The 23,481-nt window shown below is 36.2% G+C and overlaps 1 protein-coding gene across 11 annotated transcripts in view; it reads right to left on the bottom strand.

The window, feature by feature from the left end:
- Window positions 1-20,927, bottom strand: part of Ppp3cb (protein phosphatase 3 catalytic subunit beta) — a 52,034-nt gene extending 31,107 nt beyond the window's left edge. For 2 of the 11 annotated variants that reach the window (XM_048808984.1, XM_048808991.1), the window contains exons 1-4: window positions 20,641-20,906; window positions 6,312-6,444; window positions 5,508-5,632; window positions 2,568-2,679 (exon numbers count right to left, since the gene is read on the bottom strand). In XM_048808984.1, coding sequence (XP_048664941.1) covers window positions 2,568-2,679; window positions 5,508-5,632; window positions 6,312-6,444; window positions 20,641-20,805 — 535 coding nt within the window. In that variant the 5' untranslated portion in view covers window positions 20,806-20,906. Of the gene's footprint in view, window positions 1-2,567; window positions 2,680-5,507; window positions 5,633-6,311; window positions 6,530-19,897 lie in introns of those variants that run through there. The other 9 variants (XM_015500483.2, XM_015500484.2, XM_048808981.1 and 6 more) reach the window with 8 other exon arrangements.
- Between the last annotated feature and the right edge of the window lie 2,554 nt (window positions 20,928-23,481).

Below are 23,481 nucleotides of genomic sequence, written 5' to 3'. Positions count from 1 at the left end.
GACCCTTCCCCTACAAGAACCAATAAATACAAACAATGTTATCAAGTCTTATGAAGAAAAATATTTCCCCTATTTAAATATATTATGGATATGCAGCAGAGAGTCATAAAAATTACTAAAAATAAATAAGTCAAATCTCTAAAAACAGTTCAACCCTTCACCTTTATAGGCCAAATAAGGCAAAATTATAACTGTACTTATGGCTCAACAGGGTTTTGTTGTTGTTGCTGTGTTTTTTGTTCTTTTTGTGGTACTGGGGACTAAATCTAGGAACTTGAGCATGCCAGGCAAGCACTCTACCACTGAGATACATCCCAAGTCCTTTTCATTTAATTTTAAGTCAGGCTCTCACTAAGTTGCCCAGATTGGCCTGAACTTGTGATTCTCTTGCTTCAGCCACCAGAGTCACTGGGATTACAAGTGTGCACCACTGTGCCTGATAAGACTAAAATAATCTTAATACTGACATTATTTTATTCTAAGAGTTAGTGACTATCATTATTACAGGCAAGACCATTACATCACTGTAAAACTGAAGGTATATCCATTAAAAATAATAAAAGAAAATATACACCTATGTTAGAGAAGCTGATGGGTTCCCTAAAATGAAGGCTTAAAATGGGCAGTGAAGCAGGAACTCAATATAGAAACACAAGATAGATAAAACTCCACCAAATCTGTTGTTTACTTTTAGAAACATAAGCACATGTCTTTATTACATTATACCTTTAAATTCCTATATATTTTGTTTTGGTGGGATTTTGGTGGTGGTTTACTAATTATCTAAGAGGAATAAAAAGGGCTTCATTACAATTCCTATTTATTTATTTGGTTTATATTTATGTGGCACTAAGGATTGAACCCAGGGCCTCACATGTGCTAGGTAAGTGCTCTGCCACTGAGATACGTACAGCCCAGGCTGTATCTTATTTATTTATGACCTCTTGATGATACAAAGCTGATCCAGAGGGTGCAACAGTTAAAAGACTCAGTGTTGGGAAGCCCAAGGGTCTTTGGCTAGCTATGTGTCTTTTTCTGGGGAAATGTCTGTGAGTAGGGGCAGAAAAGGGGGATTAGCCCAGAATCTTTTGGTTAGTATTTTAACATTTAAATATAGGAAAATACATATCCAACAACCAGAGGTTCCAAATTTGCTAATTTACTGACAGACCTGTTTCCCAGAACTATGCTTCAATAAAACATTTTAACTTGTTTGCTGTTAGGTCAAGTATGCGCTTTCCACAGGTTTTATCTTATTCACTTAGGTAATATGCCTCTTTCCTGAAATTGTATAAGCATGCCATCTCTGCCATTATCCTCTGCTATTTTTCTTTTCACAATTCTCTATTAATACCTTTATTTGATTCTTAATTTAAGAATTACATTTGGTCTTCTGTATCCATGGGTCTTGCATTCATGAGTTCAATCAACTTCGGGTCAAAAATACTCAGAAAAAGCCAGGCATGGTAGTAGACAACTGTAATCCCAGTGGCTCAGGAGGCTGAGGCAGGAGGATCACAAGTTCAAAACCAGCCTCAGCAAAAGCAAGATGCTAAGTAACTGAGTGAGTGAGACTCTGTCTCTAAATAAAATACAAAATAGGGCTGGGGATGTGGCTTACTGATCGAGTGCTCCTGAGTTTAAAATAATAAAAGAAAATATACACCTATGTTAGAGGGAAAAAAAAAAATCAGAAAAAAAAATAACTGTCTCTATACTAAACATGCAGACCTTTTTCCTTATCATTACTCCTAAGCAATAGAGTATAGCAACTATTTGCATAGCATTTACATTGTATTAGTAATTATAAGTAATCTAGGGATTATTTAAAGTATACAGGAAAATGCTCAGAGGTTATATGTAAATAATATAGCATTTTATATAAGAGACTTGAGCATCTCCAGATTTTGGTATCTATGGGGTCCTAGAACCAGTTTCCCACCGATACCAAGGATTGACTGAATTCCTATTTTTAGAACTTAACTCTAAAACTTTATTAATAAAGTTATGAAAACTAATAAACATTAAATTATATCTAAGGTGTGAAAAAAGGCCAAGTATTGTTCTGTATCACACAGTTAATAATGACGGATAAATAATAACTATTAAGAACTTCACAGGTACAAACATAATGCACCAATAAAAAAATATGGGAAAAAAAAAAGAATCTTCACAGGAACTTCTCAAGACTGGGGAACAAAAATCTGCAATCTAATAATAACCAGAAATTTTTTCTTAATATGAAAGCTACATATAAACCCATAAATAATGTAAAAATTATCATGTGTCAAATAAAAAAATTAAAAATACATATAAAACTCCAAACTATTCCTAAGTACATTTATAAGAATTAAAGTTAATAGAAAATATCGAAACAAAAACCTCTGAATTAAATACCATTAAACACTAAAAAGTACCTGACAATCTTACTCAAATATTTAAATGTGTGGGCACAAAATTTGTTCTCATATGTTGCACTGCAAAGTCTTTATAACTCACATCTTACTACCTACATCATTCCAAATGAATACTTAGAAAATGAAAATATTTCTCCTGAAAGTACTCACATTCCTGCTTAAAGGTAAAATATTCAGTAAGGTGTCTGCATTCATGGTTGCCTCTCAGAAGAAATAATGTACTTGGGTATAGAATCTTCAAAACCCATAAATATAAGACACACTGCAAAAGAAAATGTTTCCAGTGAATTTATCTTGTACTTTTGCTTAACTAAATAATTTAATCTTTGTTCCTTTTAATCGTATTACCCTTTTTTAAAACTGTATTACCCTTACAATCTATTATTCTTTTTTATTTTTCTTTGTCCTTTACTAAAATATAAGCTCCATGAGATCACAAACTTTGTTGTCTTATTCCTTCTGATTCTCCATTCCTAGAAAAGTACCTAGCAAATAGAAGAGCAATAAATATTTGTTGTATCAATGAGTCAAATAAACTATTACTTTAGATTTACAAGTTGTTTGATATGAAAATCAACTATCAGATTGATTTCCTTAGATAAATTAATATAATAATGTAAAAAATAATAGGAAACATTTACAGAGTACTTTACAATGTAATCAATCCCTCTCATTTATTCCTCAAACAACACCATGAAGTATGAAATATTATCTGTTTTACAAATGAAGAAACTGAAGCAACAAGCTAAGTAACTTGTCCAAAATCACAAAAGTCCTAAGTAAAGGAAACAGGATTCTAAACCTCTAATCTTAAGCATTATGCTATGCTGCCTAATAAAGGAAAGGGCCATGTTTGTTTTGTATGCATGTTTTTTTGGTTGATTATGAATGTTGCCTCACATAAGGTACACACCTATTATCTAAACCAATCAAAGAAAATGCACTTTTTATAATAAAGGAAGCAGTGCAGTAGCTATCTTTTAAAACTAGATTTAACATAAGAATGAGACTAACATTTTACTTACTTGCTTAAAAAACAGGAAGGACTTTCATATGGAAATAACGTGTAGCTTTTATAATAATACATAAAAATAAAAAAAATATTTTTAACAAGTTAATACATGTTGAAATGTGTAACTATTCAGATCTTAACTTTATTCACGAGAAAAAAAAGTAACAACAAAAACCCAAAGTGAAATACTTTATTAAGTATGTGTTTACTTAATATGTTGCCCCCACCCCCATCTTTTTGTACTGGGAATTGAATTCAGGAAATTTTCTACCTCTGAGCTACGTTCCTAGACTCTTTTTATAAATTTTATCTTGAGACAGGGTCTTACTAAGTTACCAAGGCTGCTCAGCCTCTCAATTTGCTGGGATCATAGGCATGTTCAACTGCACCCAGTTCAACATGTTGTTTATTTTAATTCTTGTTATTTTCTTTTTACAACAATAAAATATACTAAATGAATCATAACTATAAAACAGTACACATGTACAACAAGCTTAGTCACCAACTAAAATTCACATGCACAACAAGCTTAGTTATCAACTGAAGTTCCTAAAATTGTGTATTGTTTTTACCAAATGCCCCGAAATTTTTGTCAGGGCCACTTTCTAAGTTTCTCGAAGCACCAAGGTAATTCAGAGAAGGTTAAGGGGGCTGATAATGAGATTATGAATGGGAAGAAAAACAAAAACTCAGGATAATAAAATTCTTAAGGGAGACAAGATGGATAGAGTCAAGAACTCCCTTTCACACTGGCAATCTTAGTAAACCTCAGAAAGGAAAGTATATTGAAAACACTGGAAAAGTAGATATAAACAACAGTAACTAGCATGGAGATTCATCTGGTAAACCTTCAATATCTATTAGGAGACCTGATTAAAAGTATAAGCTTTGAATCAGACTGCCTGACTATACTAACTATACTAATGACTGACTTTGGGCAAGTTACTTAACCTCTTCAAGCCCCAAGTTCCTCATCTACAAAATGAATAAAATAAAAGTACTTACCTCATAAAAATGTTGTGAGGATTGATCAATATTTGCTAAGTGCTTAGAATATGCTTGGAAAATTTAAAATGTATAAAATAAATATGTATCAACTGAGCTTTGACCTAGCAATTCTACTTCTAGGCAACTGTTCTACAAAAATAGAAGGGGAAGTGTATACGGATATATGAATAAAATGGCTCACCGAGGCATCATTTATATGACACAAAACGTTGAGAACACCTTAAGTGTCTAGCAACAAGAAATTCATTATGGTTTGTTTATTCAATGAAAGACAATGCAAATATTAAAAATGATGCTATAGATTTATATTTATTGATTTTGAAAGACATTCATAGTGTAGGGATGATGTATGAAAAAAGCAAGTTACAGAACAATGTTATAATATGGTCCCAAGAAGAGGTGCATATGTTAGAAAATTTCAGATTATTCTACATTTCCCATACTTCATATAATTAGAAAAGAAAAAGGAGACAAAGAATCATCTACTGTCAATTGATGATCAACAGGTCAATTTTTAAACACAAATTAATCCTTTCAGAATAAACAAAGATTCCATATAATATATTCAGACTACACAAAGATTCCACATATGATATACTTGGGTCTATTGTTGTTTGGTTATACTGGGGTCTTAATAGGTACATGATAAGTGATACAAGCTTAAGCAATAAGATTATTATATTTTATTTAAACAGATGGAATTTAGTTTGTTGTTTCCCTCCCCCCTATAGTTTAATGTCTTTAGGGGCATAAGAGACAAATAGATACAAAAATAAACATCATTAGCTTCTTAGAGCCATGAGATAACAGGGCAATAAAGACCTCTCAGTTTACTCATTATTTCCCCTGGGAAAAATGTCAATTATAATTATACAAAGTAACATAAAGAAAACTAATTTAATAGTCTGAAAGAAGAGAAATAAATAATAGCTTTTCTTATAAACTTCAGAATATGAACAGGTATTGGAAAGAATCCAACATAGTTTTAGGAACTTACTGGGCCAGGGATTAATGGAAGTCATCTATGTTAACACTTAACAGCAAAACAAATTATAGTAAATGATTATTACCTCTATACTAAAATAACCTCTGTCCACATAATCACCAAGAAAAAGGTATCGTGTATTAGCAGGTGATCCTCCTACTTCAAAAAGTTTCATCAGATCAAAAAATTGGCCATGGATGTCACCACACACTGAAACAAGAAGATTATTAGATGTGAAAAAAAAAAACCTCTGAAATAACAAATATTATTTAAATTCTAATTTCCTTTATATAATAGTGTAAATGCTATAAAGAATTGTCTAAGAAGTGGTCTATGAAGAATCATATAGGGATGATGTGTAACCAAGTGTTCCTATGCTCAACACCTGGAACAAGATGTAACAGAAATAACAAATTTATCATCAGTAACAAACTTTTCATCTGAATTTATAAAAGCTCCTCTTTAGGAAGCCAAGGATGTGTTTAAGTCATGGGATAACAAAATTATTATAGTGGTAGTAAAATCTCCATGCTAACTCAGTAATTTTTGTTAACCTTTAAGCTATCACCTTTATTATCTGAAACGACAAAGTATTTTTGCCCTTAATGACTAATGGCAAGTAAGTGTTGAAGCAAATTGAAGTATAGCCAACTGATAAAACCTTCACAAAAGCATATTAGACTAATCTCAGTACTTATATTTAGGATCATGTTTATTCACTGAAATCTAGCAGAAACTTTAAAAGTATAGAAAATAATTCACAAATTCAAGGTACTGTCCATGTAATATTAACTCAGTATATGATGTGACTGAAAAGGAAATAGTTATATATTCAGGCAAATAAATAATGACATGATAAAAATAATATCTAAAACATAAATAAATTTACCTGTAATTGGGGCTTCTACTTCTATCATTGTTTTCTCTCTCCGAAGGATGGCAGCACCCTCATTGATAATTCTAAGTGCAATTTCTTCATCTACCCGACCTTCTTTTACTAGGTGGTTTTTCAGAACATCAACCCTGGGTATCCCATCCATATCAAATACTTCTTCAGATGTCAAGCGATGTGTTGGGGGGAAAGGGACAGCTGAAATTTTTTTTTTAAATCAATACAAAATTAGTCACTAACAATATATTAACATAAGAGCTAATCAATTGGACCGAAATAAATAAGAATAAAAACTGAAAAGCAGGGGGTTTTGTCTCTTCTTCATTTATGGGGTAGTGAGTGAGTGTGTGTGTGTGTGTGTGTGTGTGTGTTTAATGACTTTTTTCCTAAAAGGGTAATCAAATTTTTTTTTCCTATGGTACTGGGGATGGAACCCAGGGCTTAGAGCATGACAGCAAGCATTTTACCACTGAGCTAAATCCAGAGCCAACAGTACTTTTTATTGAGCTATACAGAGTAACATTTTCTTTTCTTTTCATTTTTGGCACTTGGGATTGAATTTGGGCACTCAACCACTGAGCCACATCCCCAGCCCTATTTGGTATTTTATTTAGAGACAGGGTTTCACCGAGTTGCTTAAAGCCTCGCTGTTGCTGAGTCTGTCTTTGAACTCTCGATCCTATTGTCTCAGCCTTCCCAGCCGCTGGGATTACAAGGGTGCACCACCGTGCCGGGCTCAGAATAACATTTTCTTTGTTGAGAAAGATTAGGTGAATGAGTTGTTTTATGAAATTAAAATTCTTTTTAAAACAATTAAGGTTTTTCTTTAGGCCAAAACATTTTCAGCAGAACTCTCAAAATGAGTTATAAACTCTTCATCTTAAACCAAGTTCAGTAAATACAATTTAATACTACATATACCTGAATAGAAAGAAATCCCAGAGGGGAGTATGGTGCACACCTGTCATCCCAGCAACTCAGAAGCTGAGGCAGGAAGATCACAAGTTCAAAACCAGCCTCAGTAACTTAGTGAAGTCCTAAGTGAGCAAGACCCTGTCTCAAACTAAAAAGAAAAAGGGTTGGGGATGTGGATCAGTGGTAAAACACCCCTGGGTTCAAGCACTGGTATACCCCCCCAAAAAAAACCAAATCCCAAATATATAGTGATCTACCATGTTCCGAATAAGATCATAAAAAACAATGTAGTCTATTTTTTAGGGATGTATATAAAAGTCAAATGTTTACTTATGAAATTTAAAATTATTTAGCATAGCACATATATAGACTTATAATAACAAATTTGGTAATTTGCAGATAGTTTTCTCCTACTTATATTTAACTTTCACTAAAAGTCATTATGCACATCTCCAACATCAATGTATTCCTTATCACTGGAGTTAGTTTTTGAGTCATCCAACATACTTTTCAGACACAAATCATTTTCACTTCCATCTAAGTTGGATGAGATACAGTATATTTTAATATATAAAATACTGCACTGCAAATTTATCCAAAAGTTCTCTTTGGTGTAACTATTCAGTAGGTATTTATATTCCTGCAATATATATTTATGATTTTGACAAGTAATCACCAACTGTAATATGCAATGGAAAATAGGAAGGTCTATTTTAATTTTATATACCTAGGAAAATTCACTACTTATCTATTAAATTTGATTCCTTTTTTACTGAATCTAACAGGTAAATTATTTATTTTTTGTTCTTTTTGGATATACATGATAGTAGAATGTATTTTGGCATATTATACACACATGGAGTATAACTTATTTTAATCAGTATTCTATTCTTGTGGTTATACATGATGCAGAGTAACCCTAGTTGTGTATTCAAATACAAGGCTGGGAAAGTTACGTCCGATTAATTCTACTGTCCTTCCTAATTCTCCTCTTCCCTCCCTTCCCTTCATTCCCCTTTGTCTAACCAATGCACTTCTGTTCTTGCCCTCCCTAGTTGTGGATTAGCATCCACATATCAGAGAAAACATCGGCCTTTGATTTTGTGGGACTGGCTTATTCCACTTAGCATGATATTCTCCAGTTCCAGCCATGTACTGGCAAATGCCATAAAGTCATTCTTCTTTACGGCTGAGTACTATTCCATTGTGTATATATACCATAGTTTCTTTATCCATTCATCCATTGAAGGATACCTAGGTTGTTTCTATAACTTGGCTATTTTGAATAGCCAATTGTGAATTGATCTGCTATAAACATTGATGTGGCTGTGTCAATGCTGTACTATGCTGATTTTAAGTTCTTTGGGTATAGACGGAGGAGTGGGATAACTGGATCAAATGGTGTTCCATTCCAAGTTTTCTAAGGAATCTTCACACTGCTTTCCATAGCGGTTGCACCAATTTGCAGTCCCACCAGCAATACGTGCGAGTACCTCTACAAAATTTATTGTTACTTGTATTCTTGATAATTGCCATTCTGACTGGAGTGAGATGGAATCTTGATGTAGTTCTAATTTGAATTTCTCTAATTGCTAGAGATGTTGAACGTTTTTTCACGTATTTTTTGACCATTCATATTTCTTCTTCTGTGAAGTGCTTGTTCAGTTCCTTTGCCCATTTGTTAATTGTGTTATGTGGGGTTTTTTTGGTGTTATGTTTTTTGAGATCTTTATATAACCTGGAGATAAATGCATTAATATTCTGAGGTTCAGGTGGTAAAGATTTTCTCTCATTCTGTAGAGTCTCTCTTCATGTTCTTGATTGTTTCCTTTGCAATGAAGGACATTTTTAGTTTGATACCATCCCATTTATTGAGTCTTGATTTTACTTCTTGTGCTTTAGTAGTCTTATTAAGGAAGCCAGTTCCTTAGCTGATATGATGGAGAATTGGAAATATTTTTTCTTCTAGTAGGTGCAGGGTCTCTGGTCTAACTCCCAGGTCCTTGATCCAGTTTGAGTTTTGTGCAAGCTGAGAGTTGGGGTTCAATTTCATTCTGCTACATGTGGATTTCCAGTTTTCCCAGCACCATTTGTTGAAGAGGCTCTTTTTCTCCAATATAGGTTTATGGCACATTTGTCTAGTATGAGTTAAGTTTGTTTAAGTGGGTTTGTCTCTGTGTCTTCTATTCTGTACCACTGGTCTTCATGTCTGTTTTGGTGCCAATACCATGCAATTTGGGTTACTACAACTCTTTAATATTATTTAAGGTCTGGTATTGTGATGCCTCCTGTATCATTTTCTAAACATTGCTTTGGGTATTCTGGACCTCTTATTTTTCCAAATGAATTTCATGACTACCTTTTCTATTTCTATGAAGAACATCATTGGAATTTTGGTAGGAATTGCATTACATCTGTATAGTGCTTTTGGTAGTATGGTCATTTTGACAATATTAATTCCGCCTATCCAAGAACATGGGAGATCTTTCCATTTTCCAAGGTTGTGTTCTGTAGTTTTCATTAGAGAGATCTTTTGTCCATTTTGTTAAACTGATTACTAAGTATTTTTTTCCCAGGCTTTTGTGAAGGGGATGGTTTCCCTAATAGGTGAATTCTTTTAAGCATTCAAAATCAACTTGGACTGCAGTTTCAGACTCTTTATCAAATAGTACTTTGTTTTTTCAAAATAAAGAGAGAAATTTATGGTCAAAGTCCACTAAATAAAGACTGAAATGTAAGAACCCTTTCATTTCTGGGGGTGGGGGCAGTTGTTAAGGAAAAAAATTCTCTTTTAATTGGGCACACAATATATAGTATTTTCTTGATACTTTAGGGTCATCACTGTGATTAGCAAGTATCATATAGAAGCCTGAAATATATAGGACCAACAGCTCCTTTTCAATTTAAACAAACTACAAAAGGGGCGGGAGCTATGTTAGAATGATATCAATTACCCAAGAAAGAAAATAAATAACCACATCATACTAGGAAAAAAATTTGGAAAAACTTGACCCTTCAAAAGTGAGATAAGAACAGGGGCCAGGGTTGTGGCTCAGTGGTAAAGTGCTTGCCTAGCACATTCGAGGCATTGGGTTCTATCCCCAGCACCACATAAAAATAAAATCAGCCTTTAAAACAAAAACAAAGTTGAGATAAGAACTAAGGTAGAGAGAAGGATGCCAATCCTTTCTTAAAGTCTTTGAAATCAATCCCCCTGCTTTTTTCTTTCTTTTTTTGATACTCAGCTAAACAAAATCTGAACATACTTATTTTCCCTTCACATTTATATAGAAACACACGTATTCCTTTTTGGGGGGAGGGGTTTACTGGGGATTGAACCCAGGGACACTTTACCACTGAGCCACATCCCAGCACTTTTTATTTTTTAAAAATTTGAGACAGGGTCTCATTAAGTTGCTGAGGCTGGCCTCAAACTTGTGATCCTCCCATCTCAACTTCCCAAGCCACTAGGATGTATCACCATGTCCAGCTTTATTCCCATTACTTTTTGCTTCATCTAGAATAAGGCATTAAAAGACATTTTATTCCTCCAAAAATAGTATGACAAGATCCTAATAAAATAAAAGCCTCAGTTAAAGTATGTTTAAAAATATACATTTTAATGAATCAATTGCTAAATAAATGAAGAGTTACTCTACGGACATTATAAAAATGAGGTTAAATATATCTTCAATACAAATTCTTGGAGATCAAGATAGTATATTTTTCTCATTAGGCCACAAAAAATTTTATCACTGGGGGCTGGAGTTATGGCTCACTGGTAGAGCACTCACCTCACATGTGCAAGGCCCTGGGTTCAATCCTCAGCACCACATATACATAAATAAAATAAAGTTATTGTGTCCAACTACAAAAAATAAATATTTTTAAAAAATTTTATCAATGTACTCAGGAAAAGGGATAGTGTCTGGTTTTAAGGTGCAGCATTTCAGATCATACTTTCTAACAATCAACAACATAATTCCACTTGGCTGAATTCTGTTCAAAATACAGAACTTCCTAAAAACCACCTGGGACATCATCCTCTTTTCCACCTACTCTGTCAGATACAAGTAGTACTGCATGTTTTCATGCACACTGTGAATGTTAGACTGCTTGCTAAGTCACACCAAGGTGTTGTCACTTCTTTATCCAAGAGCAATATTGTTATTTTTCACCTGAAAAAAAAAGAAAAGCATAAACTACCTTTATACCCATGAATTACTTTTCTACAGACTTATACTTTTCTACTTTTTTTCCCAACTCAAGGCAGACTTCTACATTTCAAAACCAGTTGGGCTATGTATAAGGAATGGTACAGGTTGAGTGGGTAGTTTTTTCCATAAAAGTAGATGAAAACTACAGAGAATCAGAGTTGTTGTAACAATACAACACTAAAGTGAAGAATATGGAGTTTCAAAGGACTAAGTTTTAATATATCCATGAATAAGAAAATGAGAGGGACAAGGCATGTACAGTAGTGTTTGGAAGAAGCAGATAATCCAACCAGACCAAAAATAAAACAAAAAAAAAAACTGACAAAACAGAATTTGGTCTAAAGTAAGTTGTTCAATATGGAGTTAATTTTTTTTCATCAAAAATTAATATTTTCACCAGGCACGGCAGCACATGCCTGTAATCCCAACAACTCGGGAGGCTGAGGCAGGAAGATCACGAGTTCAAAGCCAGCCTCAGCAAAAACAAGGTACTAAGCAACTGAGTGAGACCCTGTCTCTAAATAAATATCAAATAGGGCTGGGGATGTGGCTCAGTGGTTAAGATAAGTGCCCCTGAGTTCAATCCCCAGTACTCCCCACCCCAATTAATATTCTCCCATGCTGCAGTGTGGTTGGGGTGGGCTCACACCCAGGGTGTCAAGGCACTTCCAGGACCACTGCCCAGGAATGCTTATTTTTTTTTGTTTTAAAAAAAGGAAAAAGAAAAAAAAATCTCAACCAATAATTTCTTCTGTTAACACATAAAGCATTTTAAAGCATTTCATCCTGTTTTCAGGCTTTTAAAAGTTTTTCCTGTGGGTTGTGGATGTGGCTCAAGCTGTGGCATGCGCAGGGCGCTGGGTTCAATCCTCAGCACCACATACAAATAAAATAAAGATGTTGTATCCACCGAAAACTAAAAAATAAATATTAAAAAACTCTCTCTCTCTCTTTTCTCTCTTCTCTCTTAAAAAACAAAACAAAACAAAACAAAAAAACAAAACAAAAACCAAGGCCTAAAATACACTTGAGTTTAGGAAGCTGGAAAACCAAACCACAGATTGGTCAGGGGGAGGCAAAATCTTATTGCTTCTACCACTTGACAAGGAATTCTAGGAATTAACTAATCATGTTCCCTAACACTAAGCTAAAGCTTCACACTCTTAGATCTAAGGGGCCTCCAACTCCAATGAAGTGCTGTATAAACTGAACAAAATATCAAGATGCCTGAGGTCAGTTCATTCTACTATATTTCCTATCTTTGCCTTCCTTGGCAACAGTCCAAAATACTACAGTCGTTATCCTCATATAATGACTTTTCTCTATATTCCCTTACCTCACACCATTTTCTTCTGGCTGTTCTCCCTCCTAATTATTATCATTGAGGCCTCCAGAATTCTTATTGTAAGATTAAAATATATGTGTATATTTCCTTCTCACCCTAAACACATACACAGCTCTTCACAGAATGATGTGCTTCTGAAGTACAATACTTCTCAAACACTTTTTTTCAAAGTAGATGCTTATTTTTCCATACTCTTAACAATCGGCTGTCTTTTAGCTCTTCAATACCATTTCCAACATCATCATTCTACTAAGGAAATGAATGCCTCCTTCTTTTGAAGTTCATGCCTTCTAGCTAGTTTTCCTTTGTCCCTGCCATCTACTTAATTTCTAGTCATTACTTATATTCATCCTAAACTCAGGGTCCTGGCTCACAAGTCTTTCCATCCTAAGTTCCATCATCATCAACATCCATGTGAATGACCTATCTAAAATTGAAGAACTGGCCAGAAGCCGTGGTGCATGCCTATAATTCTAGCTATTCAGGATGTTGAGGCAGGAGGATGAGGCCAGCCTGGGCAACACAGCCATGACCCTGTCCAAAAACAGGGTTTTGGGGATGTAGCTCAGTGGTAGAGCACCCCTGGGTTCAATCTCCAGCACAACAAAATAAATATTTAATTAAATTTAAGAACTGAGAGGCGTGAACTCTACTCCGTAGTCAATGCACTACCTCTAAAATCCTGAATTGCAATCTGACTAAATTATCAAACCTCTAATGTTCCAGTTTCACTCCTTTTTCTTCATTTAGTCTTTGATTGTATCAAGAATCTGGAAAGCCCCTCCTGACCATCTCTTTCTAGCTAGTTACCTTTACTTACAACTTTGAAGCTTCTCCATAATCTACCCCCAAGATAGGATCTCACTAAATTGCTGAGGCTGTCCTTGAACTTGCAATCTTTCTGCCTCCAAGTCAGTAGGATTACCCACATGTACCACTGTGCCCAGCTATCAACTCTATTTTATAAATGAAAAAACTAGGGCCAGGTGTGTTCCATGCCTATTATCTCAAACATCTGCAATCCAGGTTTACAAATTCTAGGCTGGCCTCTTCAATTTACCAAGACCTTGTCCAAAAAAAAAAAAAAAAAAAAGGTGGGGGGTAGTTGAGGGATGTAGTTCACTGGAAGAGCACCTGCCTAACTAGCTTGCAGGAAGCCCAGTAAGTAGGAGCCGGGAACACTAAAGCTTAGAATGTTAAGTATCTTGTCCACAGTAAGGCAATTGGTAGAACTAGGATTCAAACTCAGGCAGTCTGACTTCCAGAGCTTGTATCCCAAATCGATTATTTAGAAGCAATCTTTCTGCTTTCTAGCTTAAATTTTAGCTCGAACTTGGTATACAAAATATCCTTTCCAACTTCATCAGCCACTCCTCGTCAAGCGCTTTACATATATTGCCATACTTTTCCTGTTTTGCCCCCTAAGTTCCATGCCTTCCTGCTTGTTTTCTCCACTCCTACCTTCTGCCTGAAGAAATTCCACACATTCTCCAAGAAATATCCCAAAACAATGATGCTTTCTTTTCAAATTAAGATTGTGAATTCCTTATTTGTGGTTTCAACAGCAGTTTGTTTCTAGTTCATTTTATTATTTACTTACAATAATGTCTTCCCCTACTAGATTGCCAGCACTGTAAAAGAATCTTACTTAATATCTTACTCAATTTGCAATCTCCATACCTAGTACAATGCCTGCTTTGAAGCAGGTGCTCAAAAAATGCTGTACAAGTAAATGACCCTACACTTCCCCTATTTCAATCCTACCCATCCTTCAAGGCCTCTTTCTGCCTATAAAACTAACAAACAAACAAAAAACCCTACATAAAGGGCTGGGGATGTAGCTCAGTGATAAGGGCATTTGCATAACATGTGGAAGGTCCTGAATTTGATCCCCAGCCCTGACAAAACTAAAAACAAGCCAGGTGCTGTGACGCAGGCCTGTAATCCTAACAGCTGGGGAGGCTGAAGCAGGAGGATCACAAGTTCAAAGCCAGCCTCAGCAATGGCAAGGCGCTAAGCAACTCAGTGAAACCCCGCTTCTAAATAAAATACAAAATAGGGCTAGAGATGTGGCTCAGTGGTCGAGTGCCCCTGAGTTCAATCCCTGGTACCAAAAAAAATCTCTCCCTAGACCATTCTGGTTCAGAGCCATTATTACCTCCTTCAGACTCAGACAACTTGCTGGCTCTTCCACTTTATCTGGCAATTATTAATCATGCCAGTCCTTATGATATGTATTAATTTCTCATAAGTACTGAATTCCCCAAGGACCCTAACTGTATTCTACCTTTTATTCTTATTCTTTTATCTTAAATATTTTTATTAGTTATCGATGGACACATACCTTTATTTTTTATGTGGTGCTGAGAATCAAACCCAGTGCCTCACACATGCTAGGCAAGTGCTCTACCACTGAGCCACAACCCCAGCCCTTATTCTTTTATTCTTATGTTGCCTGTTGCACACATCTGTTGTCTGTTTTGAAGCACACAGCAGGAGTTTTAAGAAAAGTTGCTACTGGGTTACTTTGATATTTCAAAATATATTTTATATATCATACAAGGATGCCCCATTAGCTTCAGCTTATTTCATTTCTGTGCATAAAAAGCCATTTTTTTATGGTGAAATGAAGTCATACGATTGGCACTAGAACATAGCTCATTTAATAAATCAAGGTTCTTTTCACCAAACTTTACAACTCTTGCCAATTCATTCAATAGCTCTAAAACCTGAAGCTTTTGCCTCTCTACTGAAGAGCTTTATTTCCTACTTGGCATTTTCCCTCTAAGACAACTTGTTATCATAGTGTTCTCTCGTACACACACACACACACACACACACACACGTACTCTCTGTTCCTTTGCTTTCTCTAGGACACATGGTACTGAAGCTTTTAGTATGCTCAACATTTTAATGGGGGAGCAAAGAAGAAAAACCATTTCCAGGAGCTGAGTTATCATTTTATATAGGTAAGTCTCCAAAACAGACTTTGTAAACAAAAATTAAAGTTCAATCTGGTTTAAAAAAACAAACAGCTGGGCATGGTAGCACATACTCGGGGAAGAATGAACAAATAAATAATAATCTAGTAAGAAACACTGAAGTAGCTATGAGACCCCAAGACCTATGTGGTTTACCAGAAAATCTCTAATAAACAATTCTAATAAAGCTAAGGTACTGGAAAACAGTTTAGTCAAATGATCTCAGATTAATAAACAGAATGGCTGGTTACACAACCTAAATAAATCATAAGGCTGCCCATCAAAAACACATCAGGCGGGCTGGGATTGTGGCTCAGCGATAGAGCACTCGCCTAGTATGGGTGGGACCCGGTTCGATCCTCAGCACCACATAAAAGTAAAGGCATTGTGTTGTGTCCATCTACACCTAAAGAATAAATATTAAAAAAAAAAAAAACACCACATCAGGCTAAAATAAAATACACATTTCAGCACCTTGGTTCAGTAAGAAAGTAAGATAATATATAGTCAATAAAACCTATAAGGGGAAAATGCTGAATGTAAAAGAAAGTTGTCACATTGTACATGCTAAAATGAACATATACAACATGCTCTCTAAGTGATAATGGTGACTTTTGTATTATGACTAACAGAACTGATAATCTCAAGGACAATCCAACTTCACAAAGCTGGGACCTAGTCTACATAACAAAAAGTCCATTTTTAGAGTAACTGGGGAAGTAAAGAATTATTTAAACAATTCAGGCCAAGTAAACTTTGGAGAGGAGGAGGAAAAGTAATATAAATAAATTCAGGTTTTTGTATTTTAACTACCCACACAAATTTTGCTGACTGGCAGTAAGGTACTGGTGCAGATACAGCTAGATACTTCCTAATTTATTTCCATTTTCTTATTTACAACTTAACTAATGTACAGAAAAATGCTAAACAGAATAGTTAAAAGGTCATATAAATCACATAAATCTCACCTAAATCATTTGGCCTACATTAACTTTTAAACAGAAAAAATTTGACCTGTTCATGTACTAATATTTAACAACAAATCCCATTATTAAGTATAACCATTATGAACCACTTAAAAAAAAAAAAAGTTTTTGACCTGAGCCAGCAGCTGGACTGGGCCTAAAACTGAATTTGTTTTAATTAGGGAGCCTAATCATCCATAATCAGTGACATGGAATTGCTACCAATAGTTTTATTTATGTTTTTATTGGTTCTTTTTAGTTACACATGAGAATAGAATTCATTTTAATATAATTATACAGGCACGGAATATATCTTGTTCTAATTAGGACCCCCTTCTTATGGATATCACGTTGGTGGGATTCACTATGGTGTATTAATATATGTACATAGGAAAATTATTTTAGATTCATGCCACTCTTTTCCTATTCTCCCTCCCTTCCCTTCATTTCCCTTTGTCTAATCTACTGAATATCTATTCTTCCCCTCTTCTCTCTTATTGTGGTTTAGCTTCCACACATTGGTAAAAACATTCAACCTTTGGTTTCTGGGGGCAGTCTCCAGATCCATCCACTTATTGGCAAAAGCCATTCTTCTTCATGGCTGAGTAATACTCCATTGTGTATGTATACCACATTTTCTTTATCCATTCATCTGTTGAAAGGTACCTAGGTGGGTTCCATAGCTTAGCTATTGTGAATTGAGCTGCTACAAATATTGATGTGGCAGTGTCACTGTAGTAGGCTGATTTTAAATCCTTTGGCTATACATGGAGGAGCAAGATACTGGGTCAAATGATGATTCCACTGCTAGTTGTTTGAGCTACCAATAATTTTAGTGATGAGCTAACTTGTCCCATTTAAACATGAATCACCTATAGTATTCAAATCTCCTGAACTTTATAAGATGTGAAGTTCAGGCATCTGATATTAAACACAGGAAGACTGAAATCCCTTTAAAAACCTACGTGACCATGAAATGTAGGCCTTCTGACTAGAAGTATAAAACCTAAAATTTCAACACAGTAAGGAGAAGTTCCAGGGAGTAAAAGATTACTTGTATTCAATACCAATGATGGTTTCTATAATATTACTATAAAATGGTACATATGCAAAATGAGCATCACATCCTGGAATTAAATGAAATCTTTGTTTTAACAAGTTAAACTTTTACTGAATTAGCACAATGATAATTTTTCTTCAGGAACCAATGTTCTTGACAGTCAACTGTAACATTGGTACAAAAACCGAATATAAAAGACAGAAAAAAAAAAAGCCTAAAAATGAAATTTAAAAGTGGATTTGGGGGATCTATATGAAAGGTGGATTTCCAAGTAACTTCAGAGAAAGCTGTAAGACTCCATGAGCAGTGCAAACTAGTCTACTACAGTAGACTACTACTACTACACACTATCTTTCAAAATGTGATCTATATATAAATTCCAACTAACAAATTCCATAAAGAAATGAAAGCTGTCTTCACCAAGAGTATACAACTAAGCACATATAAATGATATCCATAAACTGTACTTAACTACAATTTTCTTAAAATATTTTTTGGTTGTCGATGAACCATCATTATTTTATTTATTCATTTTTATATGGTGCTGAGAATCAAACCCAGTGCTTCACATATGCTAGGTAAGCACTCCATCACTGAGCCATAACCCCAACCCCGTAACTATAATTTTCTGTACTAACAAGCTCCATTCCTATTTACCTAAAGCATATGGCTTTTTGCCCCATGCCAATAAACTATAAATATGACTGTCTTAGACTCATAACTCACCCCTAAAAAACCAGCTTTATCCTTAGAACCTCATTTTTATTACATGTAGAAAACATTACCATATATATGACAAGAACAAGAAGATTCACAAGTATAAGGATAATATAAATTCATTATTCATGAAATGTGACTGATTATTTCACAGTCTGGTGAAAAATGGCCAGGGAAGTGAACACAGAAATACAGTAAGAAAATGCAGAAACAATCTGTATAGTATACTTTATTCCCATCCCCCTAGAATTACAGGATTTTTTGGTAGGATGAACTACCAATTTCTTCTTTCTCTTCTTAAAGATATCTCAGAACAAAGAGTCTATAACTTCAGGGGCAGGATTTATTGGGGATTGAATCCATGAGTGCTTTACCACTGAGCTATATCACCAGTCCTTTTTTAAATTTTGAAGCAAGGTCTTAAGTTACTGAAGGTCTTGCCAAATTGGTAAGACTGGCCTCCAACTTGAAATCCTCCTGCCTCATTCTCCCAATGTGATGGGATTATAGATGTCCGCCACCATGCCTGGCTCTCTTAATGCTTTATTCAGCTCATTCCAATCAATGCCTGGCCCAACTGGACAGACTACCAGCTTTTAGAACACCTATTAGCCCAGGTACAAATCAATGTCATTCTTTTAGGAATCAAAAGGGAGGGGGGCGCTGGGATCGTGGCTCAGGGTAGAGCGCTCCCCTAGCACGGACAGGGACAGGACCCGGGTTCCATCCTCAGCACCACATAAAAAAAATAAAGGCATTGTGTTGTGTCCATCTACACCTAAAATATAAATATTTTTTAAAAAAAGAATCAAAAGAGGCTCAAATTGAATTTTTTTAAATTTAAAAACAAAAACATGAAAAGGGAAAAGTTTTTCTTGTTTTAAAGCATTTTAATGAAGGCATACATTCAGATTTCAAAACGGTGCTAACAGTGTTTAAACACTGTACCAATATGTTTGAGAGGCTGAGTGAAAAAACTAACATACAACAAAATAAGTATCTTTAAAAAAAAAAAAAAGTGGTGTGTGTGTGTGGGGGAATCTTTATTCTACAATGATTTCAACTTACCAAGTTACATGGTAAAGAAAAACCAGTTCGAATTGTTTTTAATCTCCACAGTAGTGTATTAAGTTGATGGGCTCTCCCAGAGCACTTAGAATCTTAAGCAACTCTCAGCCCTCAATTTATCTTAAACAAATCTGATTACCTATTATGTGTAAACATCCATCAAGTCTGTCCTGGCTCAGAAACGTTTAACTTCTTCTAGGGTGAGGGTGTAGATGTGTGTTTATAGGAGAAGGGTAACCCCTTTTGAGCAAACTGTCGACAGTTTTCTAATAATTCTTCCTATCCACGATGGTGTTTTNTTGACTTTTTCTGTACATTCTATAGCCTGCATCTTGAGCTTCATGAGCTCTAATAATCGATAACAAATTATTGTTTTGCAAAAATTCACACACTGCTGGATAGTTATAAAAATAAGAACATCCTCGAACTGTATTGTGACTAAAATGTTCCTGTGATTTTTCATTTCCAAAATCTTCAGAAGGATCAGACCATAGCAAGTCACACATTGGTCCAAATGCAGGTGGCTCTTTGAATCTATCTAATCTTCTAATATCATCCAGTGTGTGTATTTCTGGTGAAAGTCCACCATGAACACAAAGGAACTGTTGATTTAAAAGTGCAGCAAGAGGCAGGCTATCAAAAGCTTCCATACAAGCTTCATAAACTCTTTCTGAATATTTAATTTTACATTCCTGCTTAAAGGTAAAATATTCAGTAAGGTGTCTGCATTCATGGTTGCCTCTCAGAAGAAATAATGTACTTGGGTATAGAATCTTCAAAACCCATAAATATAAGACACACTCTATACTAAAATAACCTCTGTCCACATAATCACCAAGAAAAAGGTATCGTGTATTAGCAGGTGATCCTCCTACTTCAAAAAGTTTCATCAGATCAAAAAATTGGCCATGGATGTCACCACACACTGTAATTGGGGCTTCTACTTCTATCATTGTTTTCTCTCTCCGAAGGATGGCAGCACCCTCATTGATAATTCTAAGTGCAATTTCTTCATCTACCCGACCTTCTTTTACTAGGTGGTTTTTCAGAACATCAACCCTGGGTATCCCATCCATATCAAATACTTCTTCAGATGTCAAGCGATGTGTTGGGGGGAAAGGGACAGCTTTGACGACGCGGTCAGCCCCCGGAGGGGGCTGTGGGGGCGGCGGTGGGGGCGGGGGTGGGGGCGGTGCAGCCCGGGCCGGCTCCTGGGCGGCCATGCTCCCGGGGCTCGGCTAGGCGCTGGGCCGGGCGGGGCTGGGGCGGGGGCGGCGGCTACCAGAGCCAAACGGCGGCGCCGCCGGGGAACATGGCGGACCCTCTTTCCCTTCAGAGGGGCTAAGACCGGCATGCATCGCGCGTGCGCGTGCGGGGGCGGAGGCGGGGCAGGCTCTAGGGAGTTGGGCAAAATTACTGAAGCTAGGAAAGAAACAGGACGAGGCCAAGGGATCAGGTTAAAATTCTTTGCAAGTGAGTAGAGGAAGCAGTCCTTAGCTAGTTGCTGCTATTAATAAGAGCAACGAAAAATGACACTCGCTCTCACAAATTACCCAGTAAAGTGGAGAGACGCGATCAAACCTCAGACAGAACCTCCCACTAACAGAAAAGTATAACAATTTAGCTATTAGATATGAGTACTAAAGAGTTGCAGGGAACAAGAGAAGGTGTAGGTTCTAGAGCAGAGACATGACCATTCAAAATGGAATTTGAAATGGAATTTTGGCTCTTGTGTTTAGCTTTTGGAATTGTCAAGTGAGTTTGAAGGCACAGACTAACAATGCAGATAAAGCAGTACAGGGGAAGTGAGGGAATGACACTAAAAGATATTCAAAGAATCTGAAGAATTCACCTGAAAAGGACATAATTTCCTTGATTCATTCAGAAAAATGGTTTGGAAGGCAGAGGGATAAACAGAGAATTAAAAATTAGTTCCTTATCTCTGTGCATACACAGAATCTGGGCCCAAGTGACTTGTTGAACTTTAGTCCAAGGTGACTAATAGTCATGGGGAAGGAGGTAGAACTTTGCATAGTATGTGTATGACATCAGATGTGTTTAATCAAAGAAAGAAACTAGTTTATCTTCTAAGATATAGAGAGAGTGTGTGTGTGTGTGTGTATGTATGTATGTGTATATATATATATGTATATATATATATCTTGATGGCTTAGGAGCCAAGTGGGATGGAGGGTGAAATTCCTGCAAATCATCCTGCTCAATAAAACATGTGCTCAGAATCTGTTCATAATAGATTGTAGTAATGAGGTAAGCAGTAGAATAAAGGTCTTAGTGCCTTTCTATTCCTTTGTGTCAATCTCAATGACCCGCACCTGGGATTTAAAAAAAAAAAAGGAAGGAAATCCCAACAGGTACTCTTTCATGGTGCTGAGGATTGAGCCCAGGACCTTGTGCATGCAAGGCAAGCACTCTAACAACTGAGCTATATCCCTAGCCCCTAAGGTACTCTGCAAAGACAGCTCAAAAAATATTTTACAGGGGCTGGGGTTGTGGCTCAGTGGTAGAGCACTTGCCTTGAATGTGTGAGACACTGGGTTTGATTCTCAGCACCATATATAAATAAAAAATAAAGGTTTGTCAACAACTAAAATGAATAAAATTTTTTTAAAAATGTCTTACAGAGAAGGGATTTTGGGGGTGAGGCTGAGAGAAGGTGGATTCTTCTGGCATGGAAGTGACACAACTCCCCACGGGAAGGGAAAAAAAGGGGGACAAGGGCCATGGGAAGAGAGCAAGGAAGGGACAGGGAGGCACATCACAAACATGTAAGGTAGGGCTGGGGATGTGAATTAGTGTTACAATGTTTGCCTGACGTGTAAGGCCCTGGGTTTGAACCCCAGCACCATCAAAAAAGAAAAAAAATCCACACACCTGTAAGAGGGAGAGTACCACCAAGAATACCTGGATGAGGAATGAGTTTGTAGGGAGTTTGCCCAGAAAGTCTCCCTCAGGAATGGAGAAAGGAAGTGTATTACATTGAATGTCTCTGTCAGGAAAGGAATAAGAAATCTTACCTAGGGATAGGGATGTAGCTCAGTTGGTAGAGTGCTTGTCTTGCATGCACCAGGCCCTGGGTTCAATCCCCAGCACCACAAAAAAGAAAAAAAAAGAAAAACTTTATCTAAGGCCCACCAACTTCCACCCTAAATGCCTTCATTACCTCTTCAGCTCCTCATTTTAACTCAGTCAAAAGTAATTTCATATATTTCAGGATTCCCTACCCCAATACAAAAGAACAAGAGTATACAAAAGGGAAGAAAGACAAGGAATTAAATAGAACTATCTTATAGATTTATTAATGAAAAATATTTTACAAAAACAGTATGTTTGGCCCTAATAGTTCAGCTGACTCAGGGTTTACAACAGTGACTGAGCAAGTGGCAGTAATGACTCTGCTGCTGAGAACAAGAGGGTATGTTAGTGTGCATGACTCCATCTGTTCAGAAGGGCGAATGTTAGGCTGGCAGCTCCACATTCTAGGGCTAAGGTTTGGGGCACAGGGAAGGCTGACAGTCCATGCCCTCCCCCATTTCCCCTGAATGATGTGATTAGGACCATGACCCCAGAGCTATAGGTCTCTCTAAGGATAGGAGATGAGGAAAACAAAGGGTCAAGTGAAAGAGGTAAGCAGACAAAACAAAAATAGGGATCTGAAAATGAGGGTTCAGGTGGAGGTGAGGGACAAAAGCATCCAGGAATAAAATGACCTTAAGATATCAAGGAGGGGCTGGGGATGTGGCTCAATCGGTGGCGCGCTCGCCTGTCATGCGTGCGGCCCGGGTTCGATCCTCAGCACCACGTACAAACAAAGATGTTGTGTCCGCCGAAAACTAAAAAATAAACATTAAAAAAAAAAAAAAAAAAAAAAAAAAAAAAAA

The sequence above is a fragment of the Marmota marmota genome, unplaced genomic scaffold (assembly GCF_001458135.2).
Source record: "Marmota marmota marmota unplaced genomic scaffold, marMar, whole genome shotgun sequence".
Taxonomy (NCBI): Eukaryota; Metazoa; Chordata; class Mammalia; order Rodentia; family Sciuridae; genus Marmota; species Marmota marmota.
Note: the sequence above shows the minus strand (reverse complement) of the source record. Positions and strands in the feature narration are given on the sequence as shown.